Source organism: Monodon monoceros, unplaced genomic scaffold (genome assembly GCF_005190385.1).
Source record: "Monodon monoceros isolate NGI ecotype Baffin Bay Population unplaced genomic scaffold, NGI_Narwhal_1 Super_Scaffold_6, whole genome shotgun sequence".
Taxonomy (NCBI): Eukaryota; Metazoa; Chordata; class Mammalia; order Artiodactyla; family Monodontidae; genus Monodon; species Monodon monoceros.
The window spans coordinates 25,536,434-25,554,269 of record NW_021703783.1 but is presented as its reverse complement, the minus strand read 5'-3'; the positions used below and the strand labels follow the sequence as shown (position 1 = coordinate 25,554,269).

At 41.9% G+C, this 17,836-nt stretch overlaps 1 protein-coding gene across 3 annotated transcripts in view; it reads left to right on the top strand.

Moving 5' to 3' along the window:
* Positions 1-16,591: 16,591 nt before the first annotated feature.
* The window catches only part of AMN1 (antagonist of mitotic exit network 1 homolog), a 64,412-nt gene continuing 63,167 nt past the window's right edge, over positions 16,592-17,836 (top strand). Inside the window, exon 1 of one of the 3 annotated variants that reach the window (XM_029204997.1) lies at positions 16,592-16,749. Coding sequence is in view for 2 of the 3 variants with exons in the window: in XM_029204993.1 (XP_029060826.1) it covers positions 16,732-16,769 (38 nt within the window). In the remaining variant the exon portion in view is untranslated. Of the gene's footprint in view, positions 16,770-17,836 lie in introns of all 3 variants that reach the window. The other 2 variants (XM_029204993.1, XM_029204996.1) reach the window with 2 other exon arrangements.

The window sequence follows — 17,836 nt, the reverse complement described above, 5'->3', positions numbered from 1 at the left end:
CCACCACAATGAGAAGCCCGCGCACCGCAACGAAGAGTAGCCCCTGCTCCCCACAACTAGAGAAAGCCTGCACGCAGCAATGAAGACCCAACACAGCCAAAAATAAATAAATGAATAAATAATAAAGATCCTATAAATAGTGTCTACCCACTAATGTGGGATATAAGTCACCCCTCTCAGCATGGTATTTTTGTCTTTAGAAAGCAGAATTCTTATAGGAATCTTATTGATCACACAGTGGTTACAAGAATGTCAGATATAATGATGTATACAATCTAAACAGGACAGGCTGATTAAAAATGTACATAATGCAAAAATATACTTATTAAAAGTTAGCCATGGGGACTTCCCTTGTGGTGCAGTGGATAAGACTCTGCACTCCCAATGCAGGGGGCCCGGGGTTTGATCCCTGGTCAGGGAACTAGATCCCACATGCGTGCCGTAACTAAGGGTTTGCATGCCACAACTAAGGAGCTCGTGTGCCACAACTAAGACCCAGCACAACCAAATAAATAAATATATATGTATATATTAAAAAAAATTAGCCATGAGGACAGATGAATGCAGTGGGAAGAGTAGTTGATTGGGGTTGACGGCCCATATACAGTGACACTGCTCTTTCTTCCTCCATTACAGTAAAAAACTGCCACTAATAGATACAGGTATTCCACACACATCTAACTACACAAAGGTAGGTGGTGACCTGCTACGTGTATAGTCTAAAGTGGGTCTGTGATCCTTCTGTGATAAGTCTCACAAAAATAGTACATAGTGAATCCCATGCAGGTAGTAGGAAACACTGGTTATCCATTCTAGTTAGACTTTGAAAATGTTTAACTTTTGACATTAATATCTGTAAAGAACATGTTTCCTTTTGCTGTTTTCAAAATTAACAGGCACATAGAGTGGAGGAATTTTGATGGTTGCTTTTCCTAACAGTGATAACTGAAATACTCTTTTTAAATTTTTTTGAATTTACTTATTTTTCACTGCATTGTGTCTTCACTGCTGTGCACAGGCTTTCTGTAGTTGCAGCAAGCAGAGGCTACTCTTTGTTGCGGTGCACATGCTTCTCATTGTGCTGGCTTCTCTTATTGTGTAGCATGGGCTCTAGGTGCAGGGGTTTCAGTAGCTGTGGCACATGGGCTCAGTAATTGTGGCACATGGGCTTAGTTGCTCTGCGGCATGTGGGATCTTCCCATACCAGGGCTCAAACCCATGTCCCCTGATTTGGCAGGCAGATTCTTAACCACTACACTGTCAGGGAAGTCCCTAAAATACTCTTTAAAATACTTTTTAGTAACATATTTCATTCACATACAACATAAAACGTGGATCATCTACAGCTTTAAGCTGAAAGGTAGAGGACATGCATCTGAATTTTAATGCTTTTACTTTCAGTATTCTGCAGTTTTCTACCTTTGCCGTGAAGAATGAAAGTGATGTAACTGCTTGTTTATTTTCCATTTCATTTTGAATAACATTCAAATTCAGTTCTTTGGTCATCAAGGTTTTACCTGGTCTGGCTTCTGACTTTTCCAATCTTATCTCCTACTATTCCTCGCTCCACACTGACCTCTTTCAGTCCTTCAAACTTTACTAAGTGCATTTTTTGCATCAGAATGTCAACCAAAAAAATAATGCAGGAGGCTCCAAATAAGAAAGGAGTTTATTTGGGGTCTTAAGAACTGCAATTCGAGAGATACAGATTCAGGTGAACCCAAAGGAGAGTTCTGAGGAAGAGAAAGGGTCAGGAGCTTATAAAGACAAAAAGACAAGGCTGTTAAAAGTTGCCTGGCAAGAATTGTGATTGACTCTGATATGAGTCAGAAAATATCTGTCCTTAGGAATTACAAGTTGTTTTAGGATAGGAGTCCAATAATTAGATAGACTATCACGAGTTATTTTAGGGTAAGGATCCAATAAGTATCTTGGGTTTCTGGCAGGTGTTCTGGATTACTTCATCAGGTCAAAAGGTCAGATTCCATCCAGACTGAGATGTGCATAAGCCATACTTCCTTAATGGTCTCCTGGCTCCATTTTAGAGAGCTCTCTTAGCAATGCTGACTCCATTTTTACTTTCCTTTCACGAGAGTCTTTCTCTTCCCTCTGTCCCCAGATCTCTGCATGGTTATCTCCTTTTTATAGTTCAGGTCTGAAGTATAAAACAATTAAATAGGGAAACAATTAGATTGGGGTTGGCTCTAATGCCATGGCATCCTATGTAAGCAAACCAAAATCTAAGCCTGTAAATGCCTCAAAGTTATGATATCAAAACACTTAACCAATAACAAAGAGCCAACTAAGCTTTAAGCCATAGCCAACCAAATAATTTCCTTCTTTGCTTTCTCTGTGTAAGTCTTTCCTCCCAAATCCTATTAGCAGAACACTCTTAACCACTTCTAGTTTGGCACTGCCCAATTCTAAGCAGTTTTTGCTCAAATAAACTCTCAAAATTTTTAATAAGCTTCAAGTTATCTTTTAATAGGTTTCAGCAAAAATGTCACAGCCTCAGAGATGCCTCCCTTGACCATCCGAGCAAAAGTAATCCTTCTCTCATCTCTCGGCCTCTCCCGACACCCTCTCTCTCCCTGATCCTATCTTGTTCTTTATAGTCCTTATCTTATCTCCACATGTTGTTTGTTTGTGTGCTTGTTTTCTATCTCTCACACTAAAATCTATACTCCGAGGACATGTTTGTTTACTGATACATGCTCCCTGGCACATAGTAGGTATTAAATATCTGTTTGAATGAATGTAGTTAATGGATTTTAAAAGTCCCATTTAAATGACCAATAAATGTGAGTTAGGAATCATATAATTTTGTAAAAATAAAAATAACTGGTGACGCTAACTAGAAAAAGACAAGGTTGTCTTTGCAGTGGGTCAGCATCCTGATGAAGGACAACAATTGCCATCCCTGTCACTGTTACAAAACTGATCATTATTATGTTGGCATTACTAAGCGATTATTCTTAATTTTCAAAATGTTAATGACATTTAATTACATTATCTAAAAATCAGGGCTTCCCTGGTGGCGCAGTGGTTGAGAGTCCGCTTGCTGATGCAGGGGACGTGGGTTCATGCCCCGGTCCGGGAAGATCCCACATGCCGTGGAGCGGCTGGGCCCGTGAGCCATGGCCACTGAGCCTGCGTGTCCGGAGCCTGTGCTCCACAACGGGAGAGGCCGCAACAGTGAGAGGCCTGCGTACCGCAAAAAAAAAAAAAAAAAATTCAGTGGTCTGTTTATGAATTGGATATTTTCCACTCTATCCTTCTCTACTCTGGGCTCTAACAAGCCGACCTTTATAGATTGCATAAACTAGGATCCCTTGACCTCTGATTTCTGGTTGGGTTGAGGACATGACCGCAACAGCAGACCAAAAGGAGAGGTAGAGAATGGGTTAGAGTATTTATTCTTCCAGCTCTCTCCTGGCTGGGTTGCCACAGGCTGTTTACCCTAACTGACCCAAAGGCCATAGCTCCTTTTAGGTGGGTGTGGCCATTCTCTCCAGGTCTCGGTAACTTTCCCTCCCTGCCCTTTCAGGACTAGGAGAGGTAAGGGCTTCCTCCTATTGCTAGTCCTAAGGTATTGAAACATTATTACCCCTGCTTTCCCTTAACTGTGCCCAAACCTTTGTAAGCAGCCCCTTTATTAACACCTCCTTGCTTATCCTGTTTGAATTCGCCCAGCTGTTTCCTGCCTTGGATCTGGAGTCATACACTGTATGCCTCAAACTCATGAGAATTTGAAAGACATGGATCTATATAGCCTAGAAACAAATTAAATCAAGGATCGAGCTAATGGAAAATTTTAACAATGCACAAGAACTCATGATCATGGGCACTATTGTTTCCAATTTGGAGTGAAGACATAAGTTGAGATATAAAAAGAAATTAAATAAAAAGAATGCATGTTATTTTCACATTACCTCGAATTAAGGACACTCCTACTGGGAAATAACCTGCATATGGTAGGATAATAAAGTAGTGGCTCATTTGGCTTATCTTTATTCTATTTGCCCTAAGCCCCCTTCAAAGTTATAACCTAAAGATCAGGTTTTAAAAAGGTACCAGACAAGGGATTGGCTACTTTCTACTCCCATCTTTGCCATTTTCCTGCTCGGAAATCATAGATGTGGTCAAGACGGCAGAGTAGGGAGACCCTGAGCTCACCTCCTCCCATGGGCATACAAAAATTAAAACTACTTATAGAGCAACTATCTATGAGAATGACCTGAAGACTAGCAGAAATGATTTTCCACAACTAAAATATAAACAAGCAACCACAGTGAGATGGGTAGGAGGAGTGGAGACACAATATAGTCCAGACTCATACCCCTAGGTAGGCAACTCACAAACAGGAGGATAATCACAATTTCAGAGATTCTCCCCAAGGAGTGAGGGGTCTGAGTTCCACATTAGGCCTCCCAGCCCAGAGGTCTTATACCAGGAAGACGAGCCCCCAGAACATGTGGCTTTGAAGTCCAGTGGGGCTTGCTTATGCAAGAGGCAGAGGGCTGTAGGAAACAGAGACTACACTCTTAAAGGGAGCATGCAAAATATCACATGCTCTAAGATCTAGCACAGAGGCAGTAATTTGAAAGAAGCCTGGGTCAGACCCACTTGCTGATCTTGGAGAGCCTCTGGGAGAGGCAGGAGGCAACTGGGAATCACCCCTGGAGACAGAAACTGGTGGCAGCCATTCTTCTAAGTTCATTCTGCCATGAAGACAATGGTGTTGACAAGCGCCAACTTAGAATCTTCCCTCTAGCCTATTAGCACCAGGGGTTACCTGTCCACTAGTGGGAAGGCATCAGTCAGTCCTGGACCCCTTCACCCCCAAGACCCAGCCTCTCTCATCAGTGGGCCAAGGGCACCCCCATAAGACTGTCAGCTGATTTTTCAAGCAGAAACTTTGCCGGCCAGAAGGGAGTAGCATGATATTCAAAGTGAATTAAAGGAAAAAAACCTATAACCAAGAATACTCTACCTGGCAAGGCTATCATTCAGATTTGAAGGAGAGATAAAGAGTTCACAGACAAGCAAAAGCTAAAAGTCAGCATCAATAAATTGGCTTTATAAGAAATGTTAAAGGGACTTCTCTAAGCAGAACATAAAAGACCACAGCAAGACATGTGAAAACTACGAAAAGAAAAATCTCATTGGTAAAGGCAAACATACAGTAAAGTTAACAGGTCAACCACTTGTAAAGCTGGTAGGAAGGTTAAAAAACAAAAGTAGTAAAAGCATCTATACTCACACTAAGTATTTAAGGGATACACAAAACAACAAGATGTAAAATATGATGTCAAAAGTATTAAACGTTGGTTGAAAAGATAAAAGAAAAAGAAAAAAGGGAGGAAAAAAGAAAAAAAGAAGAAAAAAGTTAAAGAGTGGGAGCAGAGTAAAACTGCAAGGTTGTTAGAATGCATTCAAACTTGAGATCATCAACTTAAAATAATCAAGTATATGTATATAGGTAATTATATATAAACCTCATGGTAACCACAAACCAAAAACCTACAATAGATACACACTCGTAAAAAGAGAAAGGAATCCAAACATAACACTAAGGATAATCATCAAATCACAAAGGAAGAGTACAAAAGAAGAAAGGGAAAAAAAGAACTATAAAAATAACCAGAAAACAAGAAACAAAATGGCAATGAGTACATACCTATCAATAATTACTTTAAATGTTAATGGACTAAATGCTCCAACCAAAAGACATAGAGTGGCTGAATGGATACAAAACCAAGACCTATATATATGCTACCATCAAGAGACTCACTTCAGATCTAAATATACACACAGACTGAAACTGAGGGAATGGAAAAGATATTCCATGCAAATGGAAATGAAAAGAAGACCTGGGTTAAAAATACTTATATCAGACAAAATAGACTTTAAAAAAAGACTGTAGGACTTCCCTGGTGGCGCAGTGGTTAAGAATCCACCTACCAATGCAGGGGACAAGGGTTCAATCCCGGTTTAGGATGCCATGGAGCAACTATGCCCACGCGCCACAACTACTGAACCTGTGCTGTAGAGCCCACGAGCCACAACTACTGAGCCTGCTCACCACAACTACTGAGGCCCGTGCGCCTAGAGCCCGTGTTCCACAACAAGAGAAGCCGCTGCAAAGAGAAGCCCGTGCACCGCAACAAAGAGTAGCCCCCACTTGCGGCAACTTGAGAAAGCCCATACACAGCAACAAAGATCCAATACAGCCAAAAATAATGTTTATAATAAATAATAAATAAATAAATAAATGTATTTTAAAAAAAGACTAACAAGAGACAAAGAAGGATATTACAGAATGATAAAGCAATCAATCCAACAATAAATATAACTTATTATATTTATAATAATTGTAAATATTTTTGCACCCAACATAGGAGCACCGAAATACATAAAGCAAATATTAACAAACATAAAGGGAGAACTTGACAATAACACAATAGTAAAGGACTTTATTACTTTTCTTCCAATTTTATTGAGATATTATTGACAAACAGCACGTATAAGTTTAAGGTATACAGCAAAATAATTTGACTTACCTCATGAAATGACTACCACAAAAAGTTTAGTGAACATCCATCATCTCTTGAGATATGAAATTAAACAGAAAAAATGTTTTTCCTTGTGATGAAGAAAATCTTAGCATTTACTCACTTAGCTTTCTTTTTCTCTTTTTTCTTTTTCTGCAAAACGCTTTACTGTTTTCATTTGGTCCAAGGCTTGGGAGAGGGTTCCAGGGTGGTTAAAAAGCTGCCTAGAGGCTGCAGAGTGGGACTTCAGGTAGAAGCCCTGACACCAGAGGGGCTCCTCAAATGTTTCTGGGCTTCAGAGGCTCCTAGTCATGCTTGCGGTTAAGCCTTTTAAGCCTTTTGAAGAGATACTCACCCAGCCCAGCCTGGGGACCAGCCAGCCTGCAGATGTTGGTCAGGTGGTCGCCCAGTTTCTAGATGAGTTTCACCTCCTCATCTAGGAAGTGACTCTCCAGGAAGTCACAGAGGTGGGGGTCTGCACGGGCAGAACCCAGGGCATGCAGATCCAAAAGGGCCTGGTTCAGGTTGTTTGCCATGAGTACAGCAACTTCCATAACATCCTGGGTTTACCCCTCTCATCTTGAGGTGGCTTCTGCACATCCTGGAAGAGGGTGTGGCTGCCACGATGGTTTTGCATTTTCAAGAGACGGTCCTGCGGTGCCCTTGTGATTCTCCTTGGCCAGTTCGTGGATATAGTGCCCCACGCCCTCCGGGGCCACATAGTCACGGTGGAAATAGAAGCCCAGAGAGAGGTAGGTGTGGGAGGCCCACACGTGCATGTTAATTCTGACGAATCTGGGAGGTCATGTTTGTAAGGAGTTGAGGCCAAAAAATGGTGTTGGCTGGTGCCAGTGGCTGATTCTGAAGGTTGCAACTGGAAAAAATGTTGGAGGATGGTTGCAGAGGCTGGAGCATGGAGGCGTCCCTGGGTCTGTTCAGTCCAGACACTGTTGAAGCAAGAGACAGATCCGTGGGACTCCAAGCACACTGCAACTTAACTTTCATATATAATATTCAGCAGTGATAATTATATTTAGCAAGTTGTACATTACACCCCTAGTACTTATTTATCTTACAACTGGAAGACTGCCTTCATCCACTTTCCCCTCCATACTCACTGCCTCTGGTAACCACAAATCTGATCTCTTTTTCTATGAGTTTGTTTGTTTATGAAATATAATTGACCTACAACAATATGTTAGTTTCTATTACACAACATAGTGATTAGATATTTCTATACATTTCAAAATGATCGCTATGATAAATATAGTTACCATCTGTCACCATACAAAGATATTACACAATTATTGACTATATTCCCCACAGTGTACAACTCATACCCATGACTCATTTATTTTATAACTAGAAACTTGCACCACTTAATCTCCCTCACCTATTTCTCTTCTCCTCCCCACAAGTCCTCCCCTCTGGCAACCACCTGTTTGTTCTCTGTATCTATGACTCTGTCTCTGTTTTGTTATGTTTGCTCACTTGTTTTGGTTTTCAGATTCCACATATAAGTGAAATTATATAGTATTTGTCTTTCTCTGTTTGATTTAATTAATTTCACTTAGCACAATATCTTCTAAGTCCATCTATGTTGTTCCAAATGACAAGATTTCATTATTTTTTATACCACATATTCTTTATCCATTCATCTATTGATAAGCACTTAGGTTGCTTCCATATCCTGGCTATTGTAAATAACACTGCAGTGAACATAGTGGTGTGTATTTTTTTGAATTAGTGTTTTTGTTTTCTATGGATAAATATCCAGGAGTGGAATTGTTGGATCATATACTAATTCCATTTTTAATTTTTTGAGGAATCTCCATACTGTTTTCCATAGTGGCTGCACCAATCTACATTCCCAACAGCACTGCATGAGGGTTCCCTTTTCGCCACATCCTCACCAACACTTGTTACTTGTCTTTTTGATAATAGCCATTCTGACATGTGTCAGGTGATAGCTCACTGTGATTTTGATTTGTATTTCCCTGATGATTAGTGATGTTGAGCATCTTTTCATGCATCTGTTGGCTATCTGTGTGTCTTCTTTGGATAAATATCTATTCAGGTCCTCTGCTCATTTTTTAATCTGATTTTTTTTGTTGTTGTTGAGTTGTATGAGCTCTTTGTATATTTTGGATATTAACCCCTTATCAGATATACTGTTTGCAAGTATCTTTATATTCAGTAGATGGCCTTTTTGTTTTGTTGATAGTTTCCTTTGCTGTGAAAAGCTTTTTAGCTTGATGTATATAGTCCCACTTGTTTATTTTGCTTTTGTTTCCCTTGCCTGAGGAGACATACCCCCCCAAATATTGCTAAAACCAATGTCAAAGAGCATACTGCCTATGTTTTCTTCCAGGATTTTTATGGTTTAGGACTACATTTAAGACTTTAATCCATTTTGAGTTATTCAAATATATGGTGTGAGAAAGCAGTCCAATTTGATTCTTTTGCACATAGCTCATGACTACATGCTTAAGAATCCAGCTGTACAGCCTGATTGCTTGGCTTCAAATACCAGCTTTACCACTGATAAGCCATGTGGACTTGGACATGTTTCTTACTCTCTTTGGACCTCTGTTTCCTCATTTGCAAAATGGGTGATAATGATAACGATACCTACCAATCAGGGTTACTTTGAGGATTATATGAGTTAGAACTTGTAAAATGCTTACTGTGTGCAAGGCATTATTCTAACCACTCAATAAATATTCATAGTCATCATCGATACTGTTAAAAGAAAATTTTCCAGAGATAATTTACTGATCAAGTAGGCTTTTATTCAGCAATTCATAAATGGGACAGCATCTAATCTAGCAGATAGAAAGGAGCTCAAAAGAGCCATACAAGGCAAGAAATGTTTACAGACCAAAGCAAGGAGGTATAAGGAAGTGACACTGGGCATTTGCTGATTGGTTTTAACCAATGGCAGTGTTACTTCCATTATATGGAGCAAAGGGAAATCTTGGAGCCACGTCAGGTTAACTTCTACTGAGCAGGCAAGCGTTGACTGGTTGGCCTAGGTCTTCTGTTGGGAGAGCAGAGGATAGAAACTAAGTTAAACTCTGATTTGCAAATGTGGGGGCTTTACATAAATGATTCCATCTTCGGCCTACCCTGGTCACTTTAACAATAGCCAACTGAAATGACTTTGGGTTAGTAATAGATGATGATGTGCATGTTATACTGAATTGAAAATTAATATTAGAGGAGCAATTGCTATTTTTTTTTAATTAATTAATTTATTTATGGCCGTGGTGGGTCTTTGTTGCTGCATGTGGGCTTTCTCTAGTTGCGGTGAGTGGGAGCTACTCTTCATTGTGGTGCGTGAGCTTCTCATTGCAGTGGCTTCTCTTGTTGCAGAGCACAGGCTCTAGGCATGCAGGCTTCAGTAGTTGTGGCACATGGGCTCAGTAGTTGTGGCTCGCGGGCTCTAGAGCGCAGGCTCAGTAGCTGTGGCGCATGGGCTTAGTTGCTCCACGGCATGTGGGATCTTCCTGGCTCGAACCCGTGTCCCCTGCCTTGGCAGGCGGATTCTTAACCACTGCGCCACCAGGGAAGTCCGCAATTGCTGTTTTGAATCCAGATATAATCAGTATGGCTTAAGAGTGAAGAACCTAACTCATGGCCTATTCTTATATTTTGAGATACGACATGTAAAGATGATTTGAACAATTTATTGCCATCTGCTTATGTGCACACATGTTCTTATTATTGACCCAATATTCACTTATATATAGCATAAGAGATATACTTAAATCATTTTATATATATATACTTATTATATATTTGTATACACACACTAGGAATGAATAACATGATTTAAGGAAAGTAATATTGTTTATTATTCTTATATAACCTGCCCAGAGGAACAAACTATAATAAAGTTTTCTTTATATGGTATCTAGGGAAGGAAATGGAGAAGGTTCTGAGCTAGAGGTAACTACAGTAAAGTGGACACAGCAAGCAAAGAGGCAAGAAAGGAAAAATGACATCTTGCCCTTTGCCCAGCCTGTCCACAAATCACTGACCATGCACCAGAAGAGACCTCCATTCCTAATAACCTTGCATTCCAAGATAAACAATGAATAATAGGAACCTCCTAAAAGCCTTGACTAACAGGAAATCCTAAAAGCTTTGCCTCCTGAGATAAGCCACAAAAACAAGAACATCCTGTTTTTCTTACCAAAAGACAGGAACATCTTGTTCTTATCCAATCTGAATTGTCAGCTGCTGTATCTGAACTATAAATATCTGCCATATCATCTGGACTACAATTTCCTCTCATTCTATTTGATGAGCCACTATTTCTAAAGGCCTAGTTCCCTTGCACTGCTAGTAAAAATGTTTCCCTGTGTTCACTATTTGTCTCTGAATTTTATTTTGACAGAGTTCCTGAATAGTCAGCAGTAGTAACTGATTCTCTTGGGAAGTCCTGAGGTCAGATGCACCAAGAGCCAGCCTCATGGGGGGGGGGGCACTTGTGCAGCTGCACAGGCCCCACCCCTGGTTTAATGCTCTGCTATCACCATCTTGAAATTCTTAATCACTTTTATATTGCTCGTCCTGGATGTACCATAAACCTCTCTCCTGAGCGCCCAAACAGTAGAAAGAGCATGGTCTTTGGAGTCTGACACACCTTCTTATTTGGGAAAGTTCTCACTTTATAAAATAGCATGATACTTCAGGCTGATGATTACGTGAACTCATGTATTTATCATGTTTGACATCTGGGTAAATAGGTCCATAAATAATAGTTCTGAATTGCCCCATTTTACCTTCTTTGAAGTAGAGCTATATAGCCTTATACAATCTACTTCTCTTCTCAGCATGGATCTAAATAGAAGCAGCAATTCATTTGAACAAGTATTTATTTGAGTGAGAGTTGGGATACAGTACTCAAAACTTCAAGTTGCAAGCTTTCAAAGATGCGAACGTTTGTTCACACGTCCAATCACGCAAGTTAGTTCACATGTCTTGCGTACATTGTCACATGCGTGCATCCTCTACAACTGGTAGTGGTTTTGTGTACTTTACTGTACAGTACTGTATAGAGTACAGTATCTTTATTTAAAGCCCACGATGTCTGGAAGCAAGAGTAAAAGCAGCAGTGATATAACTGGTACTACTGTATTTTTCAAGGTACCGTACGGTAAGATTAAAAATGTTTTATTTTTTTGTGTTTGTTTTTTATGTATTATTTGTGCAAAACGTATTATAAACCTATTACAGTACAGTACTATATAGCCGATTGTGTTAGTTGGGTACCTAGGCTAACTGTTGGACTTACAAACGAACTGGACTTACGAACACACTCTTGGAATGGAACTCATTCATATGTAGGGGTCTTACTGTACTTACGCATTCATTCCCTCACCTCCCATTCATTCCTCTCATTACAATCAGGCTACACCCTCCACCACCACCTCAGTGACCCTCAGTGACCTCCTTGCTGCTAAATCACCTTCAAGTGTTATCTTAGTTGACCTCTCTGTAGCATGTGACAATTTTGGTGATGTTTATCTTCTGTAGTACCTATTTCTTCCCTTCCTCTTTGGCTATTCCTTCTCAGTGTCAATTGCCAGCCAATTGCTATTCCTCAGCTATCTCTCCAAGGACTGATTGTTCTCTATATACAACTCTATATACAGCTGTTGAGTGAGCTCATCTATTCCTATACCTTCAATTTCTGTCTATATGTTGGTGACTCCTGCTATGAATATGTAACTGTTAGGCTGTTTGAGGCAGCAAGAAGCAGAAAACTCAAGTCAACCAATTTTATCAACAACAAAAGGGATTAACTGAATTATATAACAGAAAGTAGTGTTGAAATAAATTTCTAGGTCCAACATGAGGCTGCTCCTGTCCAGGATGGCATGTCAACAAACCCAAACTTAGATAATTTTCATGTTCCTGTAAATGCTCTGCTTGATCAGAAACACAGTATCCAGCCAGCCAATCCCCAACTGCCAAGAAACTGTGATGATTTCCTTGTTTTCAGATATGCAACCCCAGCCAATCAACTTAAGCCAAATACTCTTTCCTTATTCCCTGACTGACCTGCTAGCCTTATAAGGAAATACCTGACCTCCTAGCCAATCAATCATGCCATTTCCTCATTGCTGCTTCAAACACTGTGTAAAATGCACTGTTGCCCAAACATCCCTCAGGAAGAGTGCTCCACTGTTTGTGAAGTACTGTATTCCCCCAATCCATAATTGTTTCCCCTTGAATAAAGGATATCAAACTCCTTGTTTTATTTTTGTCATCTGATAGTAAAGAGGAGGGGTGGTGTTTATGCATGATTCAATCAGGTCTCCGGCTGTCTTCCTGTGATTCTCTTACTCTGTTTTCCTGTTTAACTTCATTCAAAATGACAATGATGAGAGAACAGTGTTGCTTCACAAAGCATCATACAAATAAATATGAGGAAACTTCTTTCCCAGAAATCTCCAGAAAAACTTTTCCTGCTTCTTATTGGCCACGAATGAGTCACATGCCCACGTGCCCATTCTTGAACCCATCTTGGTGGCTGAGGGAATATTGTAGTTTCTTGATTAATCTAGGCCTGCTAACCTTTGAATCAATTACTATAATAATCACTGATTAGCCTTAATCTGGACCCACCACTGAAGATGAAGTCAGTCCCCAAACCACAGTGCTGCCAAAAAATAAGGTAGGAATGAGATGAGTACGTTAGGGCAAACACAACATACATCAGACCTATATTATTCAGTGGCAAGAAACTCAAATTCTTGACACAGTTATGCTAAGTAACTGAGAGGCTAGTTTGTAAATTGTAGGCCCTAAAATCTGCAGGAAATCATTGTAAAAACACTTCTAAGAATTGTGATATCATGAGGGTTTACAAATCTTTGACCTTTAAAATAATTGGCTAGAAATAACTAGGACTTTGTTATCTTACCTTTTTATATAATTGACATTTTCTTAAAAAGAAAAAAACAGGGGGCTTCCCTGGTGGCGCAGTGGTTGGGAGTCCGCCTGCCGATGCAGGGGACACGGGTTTGTGCCCCGGTCCGGGAAGATCCCACATGCCGTGGAGCGGCTGGGCCCGTGAGCCATGGCCGCTGAGCCTGCGCGTCCGGAGCCTGTGCTCCGCAACAGGGGAGGCCACAACAGTGAGAGGCCCATGTACCACCAAAAAAAAAAAAGAAAGAGAAAAACATAAAAAAGCAGCTGTGACATTTTCTTTTGACTATCTAGAAGAACGCAGGCACCCAAAGTTTAACACCTCGTAATACTGGGGCAGTGACCTACACTTTTCTGCTGTTGAAGAATCAGGTAATCAGCAGGAAGAACTAGATGGATAGCTGTGTAGCATTCAAGCTGGGCAGCACTCAACAAACAGATAGGAAGGACCATGAAGTCTACCCTTATCTGATCTGTCAAGGTCTTCCAAGGTCCAAATGACTCCCAGAGCAGCAGACGATTCTTCCCCCAAAGTACTGAATTCATAAGTAAATACATGTACTATTGCTGCTATTCAATCTCACCTTTAAAAGCAAGACGGCATAATTTCCAGACCTATAGCCCCAAGGCTATATCTTCCATAGACACTGCAAAATTCATATGTCCAAAATTTAATCTCCCCTTGTTTTCAAAAAACCCCTGTAATCCTCTCAGCTCATTAAAATGGCATCACCATATGTCACCCAATTCTCCAAACCCAAAGCCTAGAAATTAGCCTTGACTCTTCTCTTTTCCCCCCACTCCAACCAATCTCTAAATCCTATTGGCTCTATTTCCATTACCTGTTGAATCTGTCTATCCAGTCTGCTGCTATTACTTTAGTTTAGGCTATTAACAAAAGACACCTTTCTAGTCTCCAAGTCTCCATCTGTGACCGCTACAATTCGTTTACTACTTAACAGCTAGAGTTCTTTCAAAAACTCATCCTTCCTATGCATGTACTGTCCTTGCTTAAAACCTATCTATGACTCTGCACAAAGTACTTCAGACAAAGCCTAAACTGTTTAACGTAACACAAGCCATCATGCCCCCATTTTAGCTTTCTAGATCAGAAGGCAAGCCACCACAGCCATCCAACCCAGGCCGCTGCCTGTTTTTGTACAGTTTTCAATGTAAGGTTTTTACATTTTTAAATGGTTGAAAAAAATCAGAAGATGAATGATATTTCATAACACTGACAACTACATGAAATTCAAACCTCAGCATCCATAAAGTTTTATTGGAACACACCTCCCCCACCCCTGCCATTCATATGGTCTATGGCTGCTTTTGAGCTACAAGGTGAGTAGCTGTGACCTCCTAAGGTCAAGGATGAAACCCAGTCCTCCTAAAACCGAGTTTCCCTGCCAAGTTTATGATTAACCTCTCTTGTCCAAAACTTATTCCCTTTCTTGTCCCGCCCCTGTTCCCCTCACGATTGAGGAGTATGAAAGAAAAGTGGGACTGAAACAAAGCAGGACCCTGTGAGGACTTCCTGGGTACAAACTTCTCGTATCCCCTGCTTCTTGCTTGGCCTTCCATGAGTTCCAGAGCAGACTCAAGCAGTTAACGATTAGAACAATAGCCACAGAACTCCTAGCTCTCCTGAAGGGATATAGATAACAATCTGATGCATATCTCTGAGTTGTTCTGCAGAAACTAAGATCCCCAACCAGGTAGAGGATGTTGAACACACGCTGACCACAGGCACACAGACCCCCAGACTGGATGGAACCAAAGGATGATAATTAATATTCCCCAAACATCACCCTGTTACCTCACTACCAACCAATCAGAAAAATGTCCATGAGCTGATTATGCACCCTGCCACCCTCACCTGTAGTGTTGCCTTTAAAAACTCTTGCCTGAAAGCCATCAGGTGAGTTCCGGTCTTTTGATCACCAGCTGCCTGTTCATCTTGCTCGGCGCCCTGTACTTTCCCTCACCACAACCCAGTTGTCAGTAGATCAGCTTGGCTTCAGGTAGGACACGCGGAGCCCAGTTCGGTTCAGCAACAAGGGATGTCCCACAAAACCTAAAATATTTATTTTCTGCCCCCTTATAGAAGAAGTTTGCCTGTTCCCTCCTCTACATGCACCTCACCACTCTCCACTGTAGCCATCCTGAACTATTTGCAGTCCCTAACTGGCCACGTTTTTCTCTCAACCTGCTCCCCCCACCCTTCCATGGGTGTTCCGGTAGAACTAACTCCATCTTAGTATTTAACAGTTGTTCTGATTGTCTTCTTACTTGTCTGGTTCAAGGGTTCACCACTGAAGCCTCAGCACCCAGCACAATCCCTGCCCTCCTTCAGTGCTTGGTAAATGCGTGCTGATTGAATAAGCAGCATCCTGAAGAGATGAACAAGACTGGGTTCCAACTTTCAAAGGCTTACAAAAGGAAGACATATAAACAACAAGTTAATCTACAAGGAAGAATGAAAAAGCACCAAAAAGTAGCAAGTACTCTGCAGCATAACCAAGGAGAGACAATTCCACCTGGGGAAAGGTCCCTCTTCTTTAGAAACCCTTCTGATTTAAACACAAGCCCCTGTCTCCGTGATGAAATGCTTACTGAGCTTTTTTGTAGGCACGTAATGTCCTCATCTGTAAAATAAGCTAAATAATTCCGACTTCACAGGATTAAAAAGAATATGGTTAATTACTGAAAGCACTCAGCTCAGTGCGTGCTTTCTTACAGAAAGTGCTCGGTAAACGGCAGTCACTCTCGGATCCGCTAAAACTCTCTGTTTGACGGTCACGGAGTCTGTATCCAAGGGGGTCCCTGGTGTGCATCGCCAGATGCTCGGCCCAGCATCAAACGCACCCCTGTAGTAAGAGCAGCGACCTCGCAGCCACGCGCGGCTCCAGGGGTACCGGGCTAGGTCGCACGCGGGGCTGGCCGACTCGGGAAAGCGCCGGAGCCCGGCCGCAGGTCTGCAGAACGACAACTGCCGCAGCGCTTCTCTGAGAGTAAGGTTCCTTTCCATTTTATCCCGCCGCCGCTCCGGCGCACGGCGCCGGGCTCCGCCCCAAAGGGGCTCGGCAGTCGCCAGCGCGCCCGCGCCTGGTCACCGGAAGAGGCGGGCGACGTCACAAGGGCCTGCGCGTCTTGTCGGGGCCGGAGTTGACAGACGGTCTCTGGCTGGATTTCGACGGCCCCGGGACCGCGGAAGAGGCTTCCCAGGGCGGCCGCGATGCCGAGCCAGCAGCGGGTCAGTCAGCTCCTGGATCTGTGAGTCCGCCCCGGCCCGCCTCCCTGTCGCCCCGCCCCGGCGCCGCCCGCGCCCGCCTCCCGCGCCCGCCGCCCAGCGCGGCTTCCCTTCCCCGCCCCCTTCTTGCCTCCCACCGAGGAGGCCCCGCGGGTGTTTCTAGACCTGGGTCGCTGGTTTTGTCCTCTCCTCGCTGAGGACCGTCGTACCAGAGGGCTGCCCGGCAGGCTTGCCCCTCTGGCCCCCGATAGATGTCCTATCAGTCAGCCTTGACAGCTCCACGCCCGGGCGGTTCCTGGCAGCGGCCTGTCTCTGACGGGAGCTGAAAGCCTTGGTAAAACAAAACAAAACAAAAAACAAAACACTGGATGGGGCTCTCAAAAGCCTTCAGCAAAGTTCCACCCAGTTACTGTAACAGGGATAAATATTGATTCTTTGACACAGCGCTCAAATCCTTGATTGTGCTTGCTGGGTTCAGCTCCGGTTTTGCTGTTATTCTCCAGTTGTGTGACTATAGGAGAGTAATTTCACCTCTCTGGGCCCTAGTTCTTGATCTACAAAATTAGTATAATAGTACCTATCTCATGGCGTTGTAGTGAGCAATAAACTTAACATATTTAAATCCTTAGAAGGCTACCTAGTATTAAAAGGATTAACCTCCTTATTACTTAACAGCTAGATTAACACCTAGTATTAAAAGGATTAACCTCCTAATTAAAAGGATTAATTAATTAAAATAAATTTTTTTACTTGATATGAATATTTTATTGAGGGAGAAACCAGAAGCACAGAGGCATGTAGTTACAGGATGGCTTATAAAGTGAGCGCGAGGAAGTTGTTTAACCTTTACAATGGTTATTACGTTGGGAGTTTACAGACAGCAGGGGATTGGTTAAAAGTGATTATCTTACGCTATTTTAAGAAGACAATTTACGTTGATTATTAGAGGCATTTACAAGGAATAACCTGTTAAGTGTCACTTACGTTCATGATATAAACTAGATTTGGTTTCGCTTATGTGGTCTAACTGCCTTGGTCAGCTTGGGGGATTTTCAAGCCTGGTCTCCATTTATTTTATTTAAAAAGTCTC